Source organism: Ursus americanus, chromosome 9 (assembly GCF_024610735.1).
Source record: "Ursus americanus isolate L20-20 chromosome 9, mUrsAme1.1.p, whole genome shotgun sequence".
Lineage (NCBI taxonomy): Eukaryota > Metazoa > Chordata > Mammalia > Carnivora > Ursidae > Ursus > Ursus americanus.
The window spans coordinates 35,712,210-35,734,277 of record NC_142135.1 but is presented as its reverse complement, the minus strand read 5'-3'; the positions used below and the strand labels follow the sequence as shown (position 1 = coordinate 35,734,277).

At 38.4% G+C, this 22,068-nt stretch overlaps 1 protein-coding gene across 1 annotated transcript in view; it reads right to left on the bottom strand.

Moving 5' to 3' along the window:
* Positions 1-22,068, bottom strand: part of RGS22 (regulator of G protein signaling 22) — a 118,158-nt gene that overhangs the window by 83,915 nt on the left and 12,175 nt on the right. The window contains exons 4-6 of the mRNA XM_087864424.1: positions 10,361-10,582; positions 1,603-1,688; positions 761-929 (exon numbers count right to left, since the gene is read on the bottom strand). Coding sequence (XP_087720550.1) covers positions 761-929; positions 1,603-1,688; positions 10,361-10,582 — 477 coding nt within the window. The remainder of the gene's footprint in view (positions 1-760; positions 930-1,602; positions 1,689-10,360; positions 10,583-22,068) is intronic.

Sequence of the window (22,068 nt, the reverse complement as noted above, 5' to 3'; positions counted from 1 at the left end):
TGGAAGTACTTGCCTAGAGGGCTGTGTTGAAAAGACTTTGGAGCCAAGTCCTAGCTCAGCAGGAAAATTGCCATGATTGATTAGCAATGTCTGTCATGAATGGAAACTAGGAGAGCAGCAACACATGGGCCACATATTTGCAATTCCTGGTTTTGTACATCGTTGTGTATAGGAAATATGTTCCCAGAAAGAAGACCTGATAATTAGACCCCGGAGATCAAACAACAGTTTTTCCTGCGCCATGACTCTCCAAAAGCACATTTGAGTCTGTGTTAGATCTCTTTAAATGCACTCACACAATCCAGCATTTCTTCACGGAGGACAAATTTATCTGATAACAGTTAAAGGGTCGTGAATTTTACTACTGAGGAATAATCTTGACAATAGGGAGGAGCAGACTCAATTGATCCTCATTTTGTACAAAAATTATAGACTCTGAATAATGAAAATTTTGGAAGGAACAACGAAACCATGGATATAATTCAAAGTACCCTTCCTTGCTTCCCGGGTGACCCCGAGCATGTTCTTCAGTCTTGCATTTGTTCTTCTGTATACATGAGAATAATAAGACCGATTACATTTCGGGTGAAAGAGTGCAGAGCAACGGAGTCAGCATAAATCCACAAAAAGTTTTGCTAAATCTGCCTTAGAAGTACTTGAAGTCATTTCCCCTGTTCAAGTGGTACAAATGAAATTCCTATCCCTAAAATGAAAAGTCTGCTTGCAGTGCCAAGTCATGAAGAAACACTCATACATTTACCTCGCCAAGAGAAATGTAGAACTTTTTCATGATGATAACATTCTCTTCTTCAGCAACAGGTGGTGGTGGACTGGCTGGTTTCTTCAGGACCCAGGGGGGAAAATCTGCACTGAGTGTGATGTTCATGCCTGATCCACTCCATCTTACTTGTGAGACCAATTTGGCTAATCTGTATTTTAGAAATCATACAAACTTGAAATAAGTTTCAACTATGATAGAATTCAGGGGGGGAAAAAACCCTAAAATTTTATTTTATTTTATTTTATTTTATTTTATTTTATTTTATTTTATTTTCAAGTCCATCTCCTCACTCTGCACAATGATTCTTTGGGGATCTGCTAAAATTAATGGCTTATTCCCAGAACTACTAAATAATAATTAGTTTTAATGTATTTTACCTTGATTTTTAAAATGGTGGTTCTAAGTATAGGTCAAATTTTAGTAAAATTTCAAAATGTTTAGGTACTTATACATTAAAAGTCAGGAAACATAAAAGAAAAACTTGGTCCACCATGACATTCTTTTTCCCGACATGCTTATGTTTGCTTTTTTAACAGACTACGCATAAATACCATAATCACAAGTAGACAATTTTTAAAACATAATGATCTAAGAAGTACAACTGAAGTACATTTATTAGGTACTATTTCGGTGAGACCTCTGTGGAGAAGTTAAGTGATTTTTACAAATGCACTACCGCTTGCATTCTGTAGCAGGTGGGATACAAACTGCAGTGGGTTTAAAAGTATATGATTTTATTAAGAAAGTACAAAAAAATGATTTTAGGTGAAAAAAAAAACCCAGGCAATTAAAAAATAGGTTTGTTGATGGGACTACAATACCTGTATTCAAAGTAACAATCACTTTCCAAAAACGCTGGAAGTCTTTCTTTTTTGATCCACTCAATACCTTCTTCACGACGGAGACACTATTAGAGGACAAGTGAAAAAGAAAGAGTCAAAGAAAATCACCTTTCAGGACAATTAAGGCCTAGTCACTAGAACAATAATGACCTCTAGCTATTACCCGGAGCCCTGCCTCTACCTTCTGTTTGCACAAGAGAGAACAAGAACCTCAGAGTCACACACTGGGAGCCATTGCTTGCCTTCTGGTACTTCTTTCTCTCAACAAACCTGCATCAACCATTAGCCCCATTTTACAGATTAACAAACTGAATCCGGAGAAGTTAAGTAACTTATTGAAGGAGGAGGTATGAGAAAAAACGTCACTCTTGGTATTTGCACAGTCACAAAATGGGTTAAAAATAATCACAAACAGAAAAAGAGCTAACCAGAACACTTGATAAGGCCACAATGGTCACCACACACCCCTGCCCTTCCAATTTTAGAAAATGGTTAAATATTTAACATCCCCAGGTACTATCCTGGGGATACCCAGCTTAGCAAGAAAGATAAGGCCCTGGGACACTTGGGTGGCTCAGTAGGTTAAGCATCTGCCTTGGCTCAGGCTCAGGTCATGATCCCAGGGCCCTTGGATGGAGCTCTGCAGCGGGCTCCGCTCAGTGGTGAGTCTGCCCCTCCCTCTGCTTGCTCTCTCGCTCTGTCAAGTGAATAAATAAAATCTTAGGAAGGTAGGAAGGAAGGAGGGAAAGAAAAGGAAAGGCCGTGCCTTTAAGGAGCTTACAGCTAACTCAATAAGTAATAATAGTAGAGCGCAGTAAATGCTGCAAGTTCAGCCTTCTGTGGGAGGGCACCTGGGCACTGAAGCCAGCAAAGGTTTCCCAGAGAACATGCCACTCACTTAGCGTGGTGCAGAGGAGAGCAGGAGAGGAAACAAAGGTAAGTCTAGTATGACTAGATCGCAGGGTGAGATTTGAGGAAAGGAGGGAAGCAAGCTGGAGAAGCAGGCAGGCCTAATGATGAATTTTCTTTTAAATGACCTTGAGGAGTTCAGATTTGATTTTGAGGTTGTGAGGGCCATACAAAATCATGGAAGAGTTACTGAGTTGCTCTTCATTCTCAAACATTTACTATTGATTCTCTTTTTGTCTTATATTCACTTTTTTCCAGAATTCTAAAGAATGTCAGTACTTTGAACGTTAAACACATGCTGCTGCATAAGTCAAACAACCAGTAAAGCACACATCTCAGTGAGGCTGGCGTGTCTGCATTTATGTAACTCCCACTGATGACCTGCTAAAGCAACAGTTGTGCTGTGATACTAACATCAGTCAACACAGACCACTGCTGACTCCAGGGAGGAACTCACAGGCTCACAGAGTAGTACTGCCGACATCTGATGAGCTGATGTTCTGGAGCGTGCACCTGCGCTCCACACTGCTTGCACGTGGCATGAAGTCATTAGGCTCCCGAAGGCTGGAAAACTGAGGGAACAATGGTTTCCTTCTGTTCAGCCCAAAACATCCATTGGCCCTGACCAAAGACTATCTTCCGGGTAATGAAAACACAGAAGAAACTTTGGAAGCAGGCAGAACCTGAACAGTAGCATCTTGTTGATGGTCTTACTGCTTATGAGTGAGATATGAAGGACACTTGGATCTTATAGTCACGAAAACTCCACACAGGCCTCCACATGTGCTACACACTGACAACCATACACGACTCTTGGATTCTCATTAGCAATGCATTCAATGTGTCCCAGAAAGACACCAGACCACGTATAAATATCGGTACACTCCCTTGAGGAATAATACTACGAGGTTGTCAAGACTAGTCCGTCATACAAAATCAATTTGCCTAATATTTCCTTAATGAACAGTTCACCAATAAGTCATCCCCCTTTGAATGTCTTGGCACCTATCTGACCCAAAAATGGAATGCAAAGCTTAAAAGGAATAAAATCAAAATTGAAGATGGTCTTTAGTCAAACTGCCAAAATGTCCCTTCAAGGTGTTTACAAGTAACTAAAATATAAAGACCAAAAAAATACAGAACAAGCTCGTCAAACATAAAATGACAACTTAATAAATACCTATGAAAAACACAGAAATTATTTACCTAAGGTAAATTTAATCCTTAAAACTAAAAAAAAAAATACATACAGTAAAAATCCATCCTTTTTTAGTAACCAGTTCTATAAGTTTTAACAAATACTTATGCTGTATAACCATGACTACAATCAAGATAGAGAATAGTTCCAACGTCCTCCAAACTTCCTGCCACTTTGCATTCAATGACTCCCTCTAACCCCAGGCCCTAGCAACCACCAATTGGTTCTCCACAATTTTGCCTTCTCCAAAGTGTCATATAATTGGAATCAATATAGTATGTAGCTTCCTTCATTTAGCATGATGCATGAGATTGACCTATGTTCCTAGATGGATCACTAGTTCACTCCTCTTCAGTGAGTAGTACTCCACTATATGGATGAACCACAGTTTGTTTATTCACTCCCCACTTACAGGAAATTTGGGTTTATTACAGCTTTTGGTGATTATAAATAAAGGAACTACAGACTTTCACAAGTTTTTGTGTGAACAGAACTGTTCGTTTCTCTTTGGTAATATGTGGAAGTAGGATAGATGGGTAGTATGATATATGTTTAACCTAGAAAGCCAGCTGCCAAACTGTTTTCCAAAATGGAATTCTCATCAATGATGTAGGAGTTCCGGTTTCTCTGCAATTTGACTGGCACTTGGTATTGTCAATGTGTGTTGCACAGTTTACTCATTCTAATAGGTGTATAGAAATAGTTAATTGAGATTTGTGTATGTGTGTATACATACACGCTGCTTTTTAAATAACAACTTTGATATATAATTCACATTCCATACAATTCACCCATTTAAAATATATAATCCGAAGGTTTTTAGTATATTCCCAAACCATTACCATGATAAAATTTCATCAACTTCCAGAAAACCTCATATCCACTAGCAGTCACTCTCCATTCCACATCAACTCGCCCACCCCATCTCCCAATGTTGACTGCATTTCTCTTATGATTAATGTTGAGCATCTTCTTGTATGAATTTTCGCTATCTGTACATCTTCTCTGGAGAAATGTCTACCCAAATCCTATGTCCATTTTTTAAAAATGAAGTATAATGAACATACAGTGTTATATTAGTTTCAGGTGTACAATATACTGATTCAACAATTCTATACATCATTCAGTGCTCACTACAGTAAGAGTACTCTTAATCCTCTTTATTTCACCCCTCCCCTCAACCCCTTCCCTCTGGCAACCACCAGTTTGTTCTCTATAGTTGAGTCTGTTTTTTGTCTCTTTTTGTTGTCCATTTTATTTCTTAACTTCCACATACCAGTGAAATCTTGTATGATAGTTGTCTTTCTCTGACTGACTTATTTCACTTAGCATTATACCCTCTAGGTCCATTTATGTTGTTGAAAATGGTAAGATCTCAAAGATCTCATTCTTTTTTATGAAAATAATTCAGCCACGTAGATCACATCTTCTTTATCCATTCACCTATCCATGGACAGTTGGGTTGCTTCCATATCTTGGCTATTGTAAATAATGCTGCAATAAACATAAGGGTTCATATATCTTTTTGAATTAGCATTTTCATTTTGTTTGGGTAAATACCAAGTATGGCATTACTGGATCATATGGTAATTCTATTTTTAATTTTTTTAAAAGATTTTATTTATTTATTTGACAGAGAGAGAGACAGCGAGAGAGGGAACACAGGCAGGGGGAGTGGGAGAGGAAGAAGCAGGCTCCCAGCGGAGGAGCCCGATGTGGGGCTCGATCCCAGAACGCAGGGGTCATACCCTGAGCCGAAGGCAGACGCTTAACGACTGAGCCACCCAGGCACCCCTCTATTTTTAATTTTTTGAGGAAACTCCATAACGTTTTCCACAGTGACTGCCCCAATTTGCTTTCCCACCAACAGTGTGTGAGGATTCCATTTTCTGCACATCTTCGCCAACACCTATTATTTCTTGTCTTTTTGGTTCTAGCCATTCTGACAGGTGTGAGGTGATACCTCATTGTAGTTTTGATTTGAATTTCGCTGATGATTAGTGCTGTTGAGCAAATTTTCAGGTGTTTTTTGGCCATCTGTCTGTCTTCTCTGGAAAAATGTATGTTCAAATCCTCTGCCCATTTTTTTTTCAAGTTTTTATTTAAATTCCAGTTAGTTAACACACAGTGTAATATTAGTTTCAGGTGTAGAATTCAGTGATTCAATACTTTCATACAACACCCAGTGCTCATCACAAGTGCCCTCATTAATCCCCATCACCTATGTCACCAATCCTCCCATCCACCTCCCCTCTGGTAACCATCAGTTTGTTCTCTGTAGTTAAGCATCTTTTTCTTGGTTTGCCTCTCTTTCCCCCCTCCCTGCTCATTTGTTTTCTTTTTTTTTTTTTAAGATTTAATTTATTTATTTGACAGAGAGACAGCCAGCGAGAAAGGGAACACAAGCAGGGGGAGTGGGAGAGGAAGAAGCAGGCTCCCAGTGGAGTAGGGAGCCCAATGTGGGGCTTGATCCCAGAGTCCTGGGATCACGCCCCGAGCTGAAGGCAGACGCTTAATGACTGAGCCACCCAGGCGCCCCCCCATTTGTTTTGTTTCTTAAATTCCACATATGAGTGAAATCACATGGTATTTGTCTTTCTCTGACTGACTTATTTTGCTTAATATAATATTTTCTAGTTCCATCCACATTGTTGCAAATGGAAGATTTCATTATTTTGATGGCTAAATAATATTCTAGTATATATATTTTTTCATATTTTCTAATATATGTATAGCACATCTTTAGCCATTCATCAGTCAATGGACATTTGGGCTCTTTCCATAATTTGGCTGTTGTTGATAATGTTGCTATAAACATCGGGGTGCTTGTATCCCTTCAAATTATTACTTCCGTATCCTTTGGGTAAATACCTAGTAGTGCAAATGCTGGATCATAGGGTAGTTCTGTTTTAATTTTCTGAGGAACCTCGATACTATTTTCCAGAGTCCTCTCCCCAATTTTTAATCAGATTGTTTATCTGGTGTGGAGTTGTGCACATTACCCCCTTACTGGATATACCATCTGCAAGTATCTTCTCCCATTCAGTAGGTGCCTTTTTGTTTTAATGGTGGTTTCCTTTGCTGTGCAAAAGCTTTTTATTTTGGTGTAATCCCAGTATTTCAATTTTGCTTTTGTTTCCCTTGCCTGAGGAGACATCCCTAGAAAAATGTTTCCATGGCTAATGTCAAAGAAATTACTGCCTATGTTTTCTTCTAGGAGTTTTATGGTTTCAGGTTTCACATTTAGGTTTTTAATCCATTTTGCATTTATCTTTGTGTTTGGTGTAAGAAAGTGGTCCAGTCTCATAATTGAAGAGACCGTCACTTCTTCATTGTATATTCTTGCCTCCTTTGTCGTAGATTGACCATACAGAGGTGGGTTTATTTCTGGGCTCTCTATTCTAGTCCATTGATCTATCTGTCTATTTTTGTGCCACTACCACAGTGTTTTGATTACTATAGCTTTGTAGCATTTCTTGAAATTTGGGATTGCGATACCTGCAGCTTTGTTCTCTCTTGAGATTGCTTTGGCCATTCAGGATCTTTGGTTGGCTCCACGCAAATTTTTGTATTATTTGTTCTAGTTCTATGAAAAATGCAGTTGGTATTCTGAGAGGGATTGCATTAAATCTGTAGACTGCTTTGGGTAACACAGGTATTTTAACAAAATTGGTTCTTCCACTTCATGAGCATGAAATACCTTCCCATTTGTATCTTCTTCAATTTCTTTCATCAATGTTTTATACTTTTCAGAGTACAGATCTTTCACCTCCTTGCTTAGGTTTATTCCTAGGTATTTTATTATTTTGGTGCAATTGTAAATGGGATTTTTCTCTTAATTTCTTTTTCTGCTACTTCATTTTTAGTGTATAGAAATGCAACAGATTTTTTTGGAACTCTTATGTAGGATTTATTTTATATAAAAACTGAATCCTATGATGTACTTTAATTTACAACTTGACTTTTCCATTGAACAATACAACATGTGCATCTATCTAATCAGGACAACAGACATAGCTCAAACACCTTCTTTCTAATAGTCATATAGTTCTTCAGTTGATAAACATATAATATGTTTATACTGCTGAAGTCAATGCTGCAATCAGCTCCTATACATACACATTTATTTGTATGGGATAAAAATCCCAAAGTGGCTTTCCAGGCATAAGTCATAGTACTTTTAATTTTAATCGGTTTTGCCAGATTAATTCCCAAAGATTGTAGCAATTAATATTCTACCAACACTAGATGTTATTATTTTTTAAAATTGTAGGCCCATTTCACATGATGTGGTGAGGACTGGGTGTTATACACAACCAATGAATTATCAAACTCTACTTCTGAAACTAATGATGTACTATTTGTTGGCTAATTGAGTTAAAAATAAAAATAAAAAAACTAGGCCAATTTAATGTCTTAAAAAATGGTAACTGGCCATACTTATAATTTGCGTATTTATGACCATTTGTGTGATTAAACTTCTTTTTATTTGCTCATTTTCCATTTTAATTCCTCTCTTGTAAATAGTTTGTTGAATCACTTCAATTATTTTACTGGCTTACTTGTCTTTTTCTTGAATAAGATTGCTAAGAAATTAAATAAAATGCATTTCCTCATACTTGCAAATTTTTTTCTAAATCATTGTTTTTTAACTTTATGTCATTTTCTAACATGTGAAATATTTTCATTTTGGTGTCCAGGTTTTTTTTTTTTTTAATTATTTTGAGGATTCTGGAGTCCTTGACTTCATGAAAGGATGGCTCACATGCTAAGTTTACATACAAATTTTCCTGGATTTTACTGTAATATTTCCATTTAAAAAACCATTTATTAATTTATAAATAAAGACAATTCAGCTTACTTACTCTTGCAAATTGATAGTAATTATTTATATTTATTGTGTTTAAGCTTTGTCTAGGAAGTTTAAAATAATTTTGAATTAGCAATAAAGATATACTTTTTCTTTTCTTATGATCTAATTTGGTTTGAGTAGTTCACCATATATAATACGTACCATTGATTTTAGGTAGCCTTTAACATGTTTAAGCAATTTATTTTTTAATGAGTTTTTATTAGGCATAACTTTGCATGAAATGCAACAGATTTATGTATACTAATTTTGTATTCTACAACTTTACTGAATTTATTTACTAGTTCTAGCAATTTTTTGGTAGAGTCTTTAACGTTTTTTACATATAGTATCATGGCATCTGCAGTTAGTGAAAGTTTTACTTCTTCCTTACCAGTCTGGATGCCTTTTATTTCTTTGTCTTGTCTGATTGCTGTGGCTAGGAATTCCAGTGCTATGTTGAATAAAAGGTATAAGAGTGGACGTCCTTGTCTTAGTCCTGATCTGAGAGGAAAAGCTCTCAATTTTTCCCCACTGAGGATAATGTTAGCTGTGGGCTTTTCACATATAGCTTTTATTATGTTGAGGTATGTTCCCTTTAAACCTACTTTGTTGAGAGTTTTTATCATGAATGAATATTGTAACAATTTATATGGTGCTATAAAGTTCAGAATATATGTCCTTGTTTAAACTTCAAAGCAATGCTATAACATAATTTTTTATTTTTAATATTTATGAAAGTATTTTAAAGACTATTATTATTATTAATACATTTAATTTGATGAAAGTAAACAAGAAAGACAGAAATATATTGGAATTCAATAAAAGAAACACTGAAGAAATTTCAGGCTGGAAAAGAGCTATATTGTAAGTGCTGACCATATTTTAGCCTCGTTCCATCAGACACTTCAAACCATGGAAAAGGTTAAACATTCTTTTTATCTTCAGTTGAGCCACACAACAAACCTAAGTAGTAGGTAGCGAAGGCATCATTTGACAGGTGATGAAAATAAGGTTCATCAAAATCACTTGTTCAAGAACACAGAGCTGGTAAGTTAAAGAGCTAAGGTTAGAACCTAGGGTTTTTTGTTGTTCTTTTTAACCTCATGCTAAGGAGACAAAATCCAGAAGCTGAGAGTAGAATTTAAGGCCAAGGAGGTCAGAGTCACATCATGTAAATTGAGGCTCAGAAATCATAATTTCCAACTTCTTGTTAGGATAGAACCCAAACCAAATAAATTCACTGTATACCCACTTTTTCTAGAATGCATCTAAACTATAAAGGATACACATATTTCTGCTGCCCCAAATTAACCTGATATTCTAAATGTTCAAAGGAAATTATATGAATTTTTTCATATTGAAAATCTAACATCAACAAAATTGCTAAATTAAACTGGCAATTTGACATGAATAAGATGACAGAATAACTAACAAATACTGTGTGTGAGTACAATAAAACTGAATAAATATAGTTACAGTTCAGAAAGTTAAGCCCAAGGAACCTCATGTTAGTCTTATTTAATGCTTTTTTTTTTTTTTAGATTTTATTTATTTATTTGACAGAGAGAGACAGCCAGCGAGAGAGGGAACACAAGCAGGGGGAGTGGGAGAGGAAGAAGCAGGCTCCCAGCGAAGAAGCCTGATGCGGGGCTCGATCCCAGAACGCCGGGATCACGCCCTGAGCCGAAGGCAGACGCTTAACGACTGAGCCACCCAGGTGCCTCTTACCTAATGCTTTATTTACCTACCAAGATATAAACTCAAATATACTTTCTTACCATGATATTGTAGTTGATATTAATGTTCTCGTCTTCATAGGGGGCGTTCATCTGAACAGGTTTAACATCATTCTTTCTTTTCCTTACAACATCATAGATGGGATTTCGAGGTTGTTGGTTTTGTAGAATTTTTTTCAGTTGCTTTTCCAGAAGTTGTGGGGCATTGTTAACGATTTCAAAAACTCCAAAATCCACATTAAATCTAACTGCCTCTGAAAAGGTCTGCAAAATAAATTCGTGGAAACACATCTTAAATTTTTATAAACCAGAAATTCACTGTCTCCAAGAACACCTGACACTTAATAAATGCATATATACATACACAAGGTTTTATGTACTTAATCATTAGCTCTCCTCTTTAGGAGCTTGGAAATCTCTTGACTACAGATAAGGGAACCCACTGAATCCTTCCTTTCCAATGTACTTATGCCAAGAAATAAGGATGTATTACAGCAGAAATTCCCTTTGCATAAACATCTTATCCCTGTGCTTCTTTGGAACTGGAAAGAAATACACACCTGGTCTCTATGAAGCAATGTTATTCTCTTAGGAGGGGGTGGATTACTAGGGAAGAATGAGTAAAGGAAGAAGAAATAACACTCCCGTTATCTCTTTCATCCCCAGGAGCCATGAAAGCTAAAGTCTCCCTTCCCCAAAAGGATAAAATTAAGTACAATGTGTTCTTCATTTAAGACTATTTCAACACCATTCCTCTTGCTGTGGAAAAAAAAAAAAGAGAGAGTGAAAGACAATAACATTTCTGAGCTTTTCTCAGTAATTACTAAATGCTGCCAACTTTTATTTAAAGTCTGTCAGTTAATATACAACAGCCTGGAGTCTTGAGTTTGAATGCCAGCTTGCCAATAAGTAGCTCTGTGACTTTGAGTAAATCGTTAAACAATTTGGGGCCTCCATCTCCTTAACAAATAAATAGTGGATTGGCTGTCTATGTCTTTTCCCATTTTGCCCTACAAATCTAGAATCGGGTTCCTTTTTCAGAATATGAACTTATTTTAGAATACCTTTTGTGAACTATGTACTGGTGTAGATTAACTTATGTATTTTTAGCCAGGTGGTAGAAGACATCTAGCTCTTCCCCTTGGATCAATAACTGTTCTACAGAGAGCATCAATTCTTTCCAATTTTACAAAGAGATTGCTAGATATACTATAGTTAAAATTTAATAAATGGCAGGATGTCATAAAACTGGAGTTAGAAATATATATGTGCATATGTATAAATATCCATATATGTGTGTACATATACATATATTTTCTTCTAATGTCAGATAACGTCACATCTCTAAAGTCTGATTACGTCCCCTTCTAGGAGTTTAAAGTGCACGGACAATAGAGTTCAATATGAATGTCAGTCTAAAGGCCTAAAGGCCTCAGGGCTAAGATTTCCCCCTCAAAAGTGACAAATATAGCTCAACGGACAAGTATCCAACAATTACCAGTAAATTGTGTATAAGTTTTCTTCAATAAACATATTTAATTGCATCTTTCAAACATGAGATTCACACAGGCATCACTTACCTGAATGTCCGATATTATCTCTGAATTATACTATCACTAGACTAAACATAAATGAGTCTACTGATAACAGAGACAAGATTCAACTGGTAGGAGAAAGGAACTGAATCAAACTTGGTAGAGAATGGACATAAAATATTAACTGGGGAGGGGGAAATGGTGCACTCGATGGCAAAAGACCATCTGGAAAAGATTCCTTCTAGTTCTGAGTATCCATGGAACAAGAGAGCAGGTTTGGCCTTTATTTGTTTTCCTTTCTTTTTTCTGCCTCCTACCCTCACACCTGGTAGACAGAGGAACACAAAGCTGTGATAATCCAAAGCAAATAATGCCAATTAGTTGGTTCTATGAACAAATAAAGTATTTCCTGCTACTCAAGTTAAAAAACATAATGCTCCATAGCTGAGTAATATTCCATTGTATATATGGAGCATTATGTTTTTTAACTTGAGTTGCAGGAAATACTTTATTTGTTCATAGGGGAGGGGGGTGGGGCATTGGGATAGGCCAGTGATGGGTATTAAGGAGGGCACATGTTGCATGGTGCACCAGGTGTTATACGCAAATAATGAATCATGGAACTTTACATCAGAAACTAAGGATATACTGTATGGTGACTAACATAATAAAATAAAAATTATTATAAGAAAAAAACTATAAGACTAAAAAATAATAAAATCTTAAATATAAAAAAATAAATAAAAGCACTAAAAAAAAAAAAAACCATAATGCACCAGTTAAAAAAAAAAAATTAGAGGGACTGTGACACTCTGAGCCCTTCAGTAGCCAAGGTTACTTAGTAGTAAATAGTCACCATATAGTTGGTAGAAATAATAGGAGTGACAAGAGCTACTGTTCACTGGACATCTACCCGATGTGCCAGACACTTCAAATGCACTATCTTGAATCCTTCCACATTCCTGAGAGCAGTCTTTATGGAAAGTGGACTCTCAGGATAGTTATATGATGGGTCATGGATTCAGAGCTATAAAGTGCTAGATCAGGGCTATCAAAACAGGTGCATCTGGTCCCAAAGACAGCGCATTTCCCCTTCTTTACCATCATATTGCCTCACCTCTGAGAAAACTAGCCTGCACTCACCACCTTCTCTAGGCCAGGCACTGTGCTAAGCAGTAACCCTACACAGTTAGTGGAACTGGGATTCACACCAAGGTGTTTTACCAGTAAAGACACAGAGGCATGAAGGAGCCTGGTGCACGCGGGTCATTTTAAGCAGTTCCATGCAGTGAGAATATAACTAGACTAGTTCATCATGGAAACAGTTTAAGGAACAGAGGAAAGACTTGAGATAGATGAGGTAGATAGGACCAGATCACAGAAGGCTACGCATGGCATTTTAAGAAGCATAGGCTTATCTTGATCCTTTGGGAAACAGTACGGGATGGGAAAATCCTAAAGTGGGGAGTAACATAATCTGATTTGGGTTTTAGGAAGTCCAGGTAGCAGTCTGGAGTGTTGTTTGCTGGCTCTTGAGTTGGTGAGGCAGCAAGCTCACATCCCACAAGCAGAGCCATCACCACACTCTGGGGAGGCTGGCTGTGACCGCGGCCATAGGAGCCAGGCTTCCATGTGGTAATGACTCACTCTCTTGGATGGGTTACTGTCCCCAGCACACACACAGGGGCAAGGGCGGGCTTTAAGGCAGGTAGTTAGCGACTGCTTTCATTTTCAACTCACAAAGCTAAACTGCGGCTGAAAAAGGTTAAGTGATCTCTTCTGTGGATTTACAGCAAGTTCCCTAGTGAGCTCACTATAGAATTCTGGGCTCACAACGGCAAACTGCTTTAAACCAGGGCTGCCCCAGAATTTCAGTAGGCGTCGGTAGATGCTGTGGATTCGTTCGCTCAGGATCTGTTTCCACCTCCTGCAACGCAGAATCCGGACACCTAAAAACTGTATCACCCGGAGCCCTTCCAGGTCCGGCTTCCCGTGTGACTAAGGTCCTGCTAGTCACGTGCACAGAATACTTGAATTCTGAAGTGAGTCGAGTGGGAAAAGAGGCAGGGTCTGTCCATCCTGAGGAAGGAGAGCTCAAGGACAGAAGCACATGAAAGTGAGGAGAGAAACTGGACAAAAAGAAGTACTTTACGGAAAAAAAAAAAGACAACAGAAGGAAAGCTATAATTGTGTTCATGATTAAATGACATGAAAAGACCCTATTTTTTTTTAAAGAGATGTTGCTGTATCTTAAAATATTTACAATTTTTAAACTTAAGGTTTTATCTCAGTGGAACTGAAATGTGATAGGGCCTTTGCCACAGGGAAGTAAGTGTTTTCCTGTTTTAAAAGCCATAATTTCCAGTGGCTCTCTGGAGGTCCTTCGTAACACTGTGATTCTAAGTTTATAAAAGGGGCAAATAATTGATTCAAAGCTTCCCCCAGTTCACTTATTTCAGCAAAAACGAAACTTTTGAATGCCCAAGTGCCAATCAGTGTCCCAAGCAAAGAGGATACAAGCTGAATAAAACACTGTTTCTGCCCTTGCAGGAACAATACATGGTCATTCAGTTTTCTCTATGATGAAGAGAGTCAACAAAATACTGAAATAATCTGAATTAGTGTAACATGCAAATGCTAAAGGGGAATCTGACTACAGAGACCACAGTAGAAACACCAGAGTATTTTATCTAGTTTAATTACTGTACTTTAAAAGGGATTTGGCTAAACTAGAATCTATCCAGAAAAGGATAAACAGAATTATTAAACAGAAGCAATGTTGAGTAAAATTACTTTGCTTTTCTGGGATTTTTTTAAATCATAAAATGGATTTTAATTAAACAATCCCAAGGTGCCTTCCAGGTTTGATACTCCATTGGTCCATGATTGTCTCTCAGGAAAAAAAGAGCCTTTATCATCTTTTTTTTTTTTTCAAGATTTTATTTATTTGAGAGAGAGAGAGAGATGTATTTGAGAGAGAGAGCACAAACAGGGGGAGTGGCAGGCACAGGGAGAGGAAGAAACAGGTACTCCGCTGAGCAGGGAGCCCGACTTGAGTCTCTGCCCAGGATCCCGGGACCATGACCTGAGCTGAAGGCAGACGCTTCATCGACTGAGCCACCCAGGCGCCCCAGGTTTATATCTTCTGCTTTCTAATAAGATCACCCAGTTCCACTGTTCCTTTGTTATTTTACTCATTCATTCAATAAGTATTTTTTGAATCCTTACTAAATGAGATATCATGATAGATGATATACTGCTACATTAAGTGAGCCGATCCAGAGCATTCTCCACAAAGCCCCAATGAAATGAATGAGACACAGATCTGGCCTCAGGTTATGTGGATCCAACAACAGAAGAAGAAAGATATGTAAGTACATAGAGACAGTAAAGACTCATCCCACAAAGCAATGAGCCCTACCGTGGGCACATAAGGTGAAATCATATTTAGTCAAAATTACCCCTTGAGATCTTTGAGAATACCCATAAAGTACAATGTTGTCCTACCTCTCAAGAAGCTGCTCGGTTTTTCCTCTGGTATTGAAATGGGTCATGGATTCTTCAGCTAGGAACCAAATGAAATGGTGGGCTTGTGTTTAAAGCTCATGTTATATGAAGAGATGCATGTTTAATACTAGAATCCCCCTCAGCACGATCAGTTGACTACACTAGGAGAGGCAAGCAGGAAGAGACCCCTGAGGGAACAGCAGGTTCTCATCTTCCGTCTCACACCCTCATCGGATGCTCACGGTCTGGAGTATATGTGTTTATGGATTAGTACAACAGACAGAATCATCCTCACTCTTTAAATCACCCTCACTCTCTCTGCAGAGCACAAATAATTCATTTTGAGGAATAACACATGTATATTGATGAACTACAAGCAGTTTGACATTGCTGAAGCTTACTATTCAAGAGGGGAATCACAGGGTATAAGCCTGGACAGAAACGCAGAAGACAAGTTCATCAGGGACTTTCTATTATATGCATAACGCTCAACTTAATCCTCTCCAGTCCCCCATTCTCAGAGTGTGGAGCCTGGACCAGCAACATCAGCATCACCTTGGACCCTGCTAGAAACGCAGTTCTCAGGGCCCTCCCCATAATCCAAAACTCTGAGGGGGCCCTGCATCCTGTGTTAACAAGCCCTCAGGTGACTCTGATGCATGTTCAAGTTTGAGAATCATTGCTTTGGGAGAATGGGGAGCCAGTGAAGAGTTTGCAGCTGGGGAGAGACAGGATCCCGGTCAAGACAAACTTCAATGCCCACCTCTGTCCACTACTTCACGTAGACTTTGCCATGTATTCACGTAAGTGGAGGGGCTGACCATCTATGTTCTGTACGCAGAAGAAAGAACCCTGGTCTTTATTATGCAAAGTCCTGTTGTCTGCTTAAAAAAAAAAATCTCTCTCACACATCAAATCCTTTGTTTTCACCATTTCTCAGCCCACAGAACTCCTACAGTTGGTTTAGTATGTGACAATAAAACACATGTAAGGTAGGGGAGAGAGAAATGAAGGATGTAGGAAGTCGGTCCTTCTCCTGAAAAAGCTGAGTAGGCTGATTTAGAGAACGCTCAGCTTTTAATCACATGACAGGAAAAAATCTTTAGTCTGAGCCTCAAACCCAATCCTCCACAAGCTGTTGCAGACTGCTCTTTCCCTTACTTAATTTTCTTATTTCAAGGGTATCATTTTCCAAATGTTCTAAAACGAATTGACCTGAAGGTGGTGAAAGCTAACTTTGTAGTACCAGTCATCCATGTGCGAAAAATATTTTCGCAGAAAAAGCAAGTGCACGAAAATATTTTTACCACAATAAATTGCTGGTTCCACATTTCTTTGAGAAGAGGAGGGGGAAAAAAAACCTGTGAATAATTAGTGATGTGCTTAAAGTGCGAGCGGAGCACCACTGAACCTTACCGGGTGCCAAATTATTTAGCTGAACAGTATTTAAATTAAAAACTAATGACTGGGTTAATTTAATACATGTTCATCTCTGCTCCAACTCCATCTCTACTAATTGAGCTCCAAAGCTGTATTTTAAACATGCATCCTAGTCAGCGAATGAAAAACATGTGACTACTTGAATATAAGAAGGCAGTTACCAATGACTTCTTTCAATCTAAGTTTTATTGTCATTTTAGATGTTTAAATATAAACTATTTACTGGACACATTCACCAACAGGATGGAAGGAAAAGTGTGCTACCTAAAATGCATAGGAAATATCCTTAGTTAATAAAAGGAGTTGCATTAGGTAATTTGAGTGCTTTATGTTTGAGCTACAAGGCTTATCAAAACACCCGGAGGTAGAAACGCTGAACTAAGCAGTACCACCTAGACTCCATCAACACCTTTAAAAATCAGACTCTGAGTATTTAAATTTTGGCAGCGGAAGACCCGAGCCCTGCATCCCCCCTTCATGCCACAGATTCCCCAATCTCTCCTCTCTTTCTTTCTCTCTCCTTCTGCTTACCCAACAATCCATCCAACATATAAATCCTTCATAAAGCTGCAAGAAATTATAATAGTTTACAGATTAAAGAAAAAAAGTGTGGAGAATCAGTCCCAAAAAAAGAAGTTATGGTAAAATTCCAAAGGCACATAGCTAAGCATGGTCTGGCAAACACATGACATACCTATCCTTGCAAGGAGGGTATGGAACGGGCCACCCCTTCAGCTTCTGCAAACCATAAATGTCACAAACATTCTAAACCACCCACAGAGGACCAATCTAAAACTGTATGTGGGCTCATCTACCCAATCCCACAACAGTCACTGAGCATAAAACACACAAAACAAAACCAAAAGGAAAAAAAAATGTTTTCACACTATAGCACAGAAGAAAACTTAATAAGCAAACACTTATACATAAAGAGTTGACAGCAGAAAAAAAAACAAAAAAAAACAAAAACAAAAACCTCCCAGACACCAAATGAAAACAATATCTGAATATGAACCTGGCATGAGAACAAACGGAATGAAGTTATGAAAGTTAGGATTTGGAAAGTGCCATAATCATTTATAATAGCAGCAACTGTCCTGGATTCCCCTCATCAAAATAACATGGAGGCAGGCTACCAGCCATCAGTTTCTGGATCTTACAATGTGTCCCACGGGTATAATGGGGTAATGGAAAGAAGGAGGGCGGGAGCCAGAAAGCCTGATTCCTAGGCCCTTTTCTGCCACCATCCAGTTCTGGGACCTTGGGCATGTCACTACAGATGTGGAAGAAGACAGAAGTCTCAGAAATCTAGATGACTGAAGGGACTTTTAGATTCAGAATATTACAGTTTATATCTACACTCTCTATCTATCTCAGGCTTAGATTGTTGGGGTTTTGGGGTGGATATGGTAGAGGAGGTGAGGCAGAAGATTAGAAGGTTTATTTGTTTATTTAAAAAAAAAAAGTCTTACATGGAAGATGTAGAAATAAAAAACAGAATCATCCTCAAGAAGCCTTGGAAGATACAGAAGAAAGGGACCAGCCTTGGCCCCAGGAAATTTACAGTGTAGCTCCTGAGATAAAAATAAACAGAGAAGGAGATTAATCAAATTTTCTTTAGCTGGAAAAGTCTAATCTCCCACCTGATATATATATCCCCATAGAACATTCTATCTGAATATCTCCAATCACAGGACGTTTACTCCTGTGAACAACGCCAGCCCTATTGTTCTGTTCTACTGTTAGAAAGCACACCTCAAACATCTTCCTTCTAGGAAAAAATCAATGTCCTCATAAATGCTGGCCCTGGTTCTGCCTTCTAGCTTCACAGAACATGTTAACCTCTCTTCCTCAATCAGATCTTGAAATATTTGGAAAAAGCTGGTCCGTTCCAACCCTTCTACCCATTCCCCAACCAGGTTCAACACCCATACTTCTTTCAACCCTTCCTCATCTGACGTGGTTTCGAGAGTGTTCATTGGCTGTGTCTCCCCGAGTCTGGTTTGGCAGAGCAACTCTTAACCTGGGGCACCAAGAATGGAACACAATATTCCAACTGTGATCTGACAACTCAATACAATTCAAAAAAACATTGATTGAGTGCCTTCTATGCTCCTGACTAATATTTTTCTTGATTTTAACTATACTTCTGTTAATGCACCCTAAAAACACATTAGGTTTGTTTTAGACCATTTCAGATTACCACAATAAAAACGAGACCAGATTCTGTTATTCAGACTATTGGTTTATTCCTCTGCTGTCAGTTCTATAGTCATTACAGGGTAGTAAGAGTTTTTGAGTCATGTGGACCTGGGTGGACCCTGTCACTTACTAGCTTGACCTTAAACTGGAATAACACTTGCAATGTTCCATCCAAGAACCTGATAAAAATAATATGAAAAGTCAAAGCCAATGACAGATTTGTGTGGAACAGAAGATTATTCTCTAGATTGACAATGATCCAGCAGTCTAATTCAGGAATGACTGCCCCTCGTGTTTCAGCAATGGAAGATGGGATGGTCTGGTTAGTGAAGGAAAAAGAAAGAGAAACACTAATTCTGGGCCAGGCACTTAAACATTACCTTGTTTCATTATAACCTTATAAGATCATTACATTGTTTTCACAGAGACAGAAACCAAGGAACTCAGAAATTAAAAAATGTGTCTAAGATCACGTGGGTAGTAAACTGAGAAGCTAGACTCAAACACAGTTCTGCCTCATTCCTGTTCCTAACCATTACACTGAGCGGTGAGGGCAGGAAGAATAGGTGTGGTCATGGGGGGCGGGGGGAGAGGACTTGGGTGAGGCAGGAAAGTTCGTGCAGGTGACGCAGGCAGTATGGAGCTAGAGGTGAAACCAGGAAGGTGAGATCTTGAACTCCAGGAATGGGGACTTCAATCTGTAGGCTATTAAGAGTCAACCCCTACTGATTATAGTTAAAGAATCTGTTCAAATATTTGAAAACTCATTTCACAGAAAATGATAAGGAGTTTGGAGACAAATAAAGCAGCATAAGTGGAGCATGTATTATTTTAGCTAGGGTTGGGAGGAAAGATTTCCTGAACGGAAGTGACTTAAATCAGGGAGAAGGTGATACAAGTATCTCAGGGAAGAGCACCCCAGCCTGGAGGGCCCTGAGGACGCTTGGCATATTGAGAAACATGAAGAGGGCCAGTTAGGCTGGGAAGCTATTAACAACAAGAAGAGGCACAGGAAACAAAGACCAGGGGATAAGATGGTTCCATTTATTTGTATTATTATCATGGCTGTTGTTGTTATTATTATGCTTTACGGAATCCATAATACATTAAATTTATGGTTCCCTAAAATGCCAGTCCACAGTATTCCAAAAAAGAGAGATCAGTTTGGCACACTCATTCTCCGCAAACCTAGGCTGGCTTCTAACTCTTAGTCAAGTGCTTATAAACCAAACATTACTAATCGGTTCTAGACTCGCCCAGAACTTAGTTTGAGAATCCATCATTCTTCCTCCCCCGTCCCCAAATTCTTTTTTGGAAACCTGTGACCATATTTCCCCTTCTCCCATCTTGTGGCTTGAAGCATGGGCAGTTAATGGGTAGACTGCATGGTACCACATGCAGATGCAAAGGAATGAGAGATGGCCAGGGTGCGGGGGCGGGGGGAGGTGGAGGATGAAAAGCAGAAGGATTTGGAGAGACAGAAAACAGGGGAGAAATGGCCCAGGTGGGCTGCAGGGGACATATGAGGGTGAAACTGCAGGGGTCTGCTGGGGTAGGATAAATCCATGACTGAAGAGACACTCTGTCATCTCATCGAAACCCTGAAAGGGATCACACAAAAATGATAATGTCAGTCCTGACTGGATGGCAGGACTATGGCTGAATTTTTTTTTTCACATTTAAGATAAATTTTCTCTAGTTTTGTTACATCAGTTCTATAATTTAAAATAGATTCAAAAAAAAAGGTAGGGGAATTTATGTTCTGGAGCAAGTAAAAGTCAAGATAATCGCAAATCTTGAGACAATGAAATATAAATCTTGAGAAGCTGAAATCAGACCCAATATAGAGATTTTTCTCTTTAAAATGTCACAAGAATTGGCAGAAGAATGGAGAATACAGAGCCTAGAGGAAAGACCACATAATCTGGAAGAACAAAATTCTGACAGTTTTGCGATACTGCTGGGGTTTTTATAATATACAACTGGATGATGAAAGTTGAAAAATCAGACCAAACAAGAACCCATCAGGTATCCTATAATATCACTCAGGCCTGTTGCTGGAAAGGGAGAGGTGTTTGGTGTCTCAGCCTAACCTCCATAATGGTTGCAGAGGCCTAGCTTGGCCAAAAGGAAGAGAGAACAGAAATTCTTTTGGAAACAGGAAAGTAAGACAAAACAACAAACACGCATGCCTAGATACATACATACATACAAAAACTAATCTAGGCAAGAAAGTGCATCCCCTTCAAAAGACATTTTCAGTGGCTAGGCTTTAAGAGGCTTAACATATTATGGCCCACTCCCTTTAAAATTACTTGGGGGGCACCTGAGTGGCTTAGTCAGTTGAGCGTCCGACTCTTGATTTCTGCTCAGGCCGTGATCTCGGGGTCCTGGAGTCAAACCCCACGTCGGGCTCCATGCTCAGCGGGGAATATGCTTCAGTATTCTCCCTCTCCCTCTTTCTCCCTCTGCCCCTCCCCCCGCTTGCACGCTCTTTCTCTCTCTCTTAAGTACATGAATAAATCTTTAAGAATAAATAAAATAAAATAAAATAAAATAACTTGTGAATTTTTTATATTCCAAAATTTCCCTGGAAAACATGTTAATGAAAAAAGTGTTTTGCATTTTCGTAACAAATAATGAAAACCTTTTCTTGTCTTTCTTTATCTGACATTCCTGATTAACTTTATTTACTCAGCAATGTGTTTTATGCACCCTCCCTTTCACTTTTCCCAGACCCCTTGATACGTAGTCTACCAGTCACTGCTCCCTAAAACTACAAATCTTTTATTTGGCATCCACCTACATCTTATTTACTATTGATATAAAATTCTAGTTGACTTAAACACAAATTCCACTTTAACATCTGTCCGAGGGGATGCCAACAATTGCCTAGAGGCAAGAAATGTAGTTTCATCATTTTTTTGATATTTTGTCCTTCTCACCTCTGTTCAAAGCCTGAAATGGTATCAAATACACCAGCATCCGATTTTGTACAGAACACTTTCTTTTTCTACCTTATCCACATTTATTCTTTCATTATTATTTATTTAATTTTTGTACAGA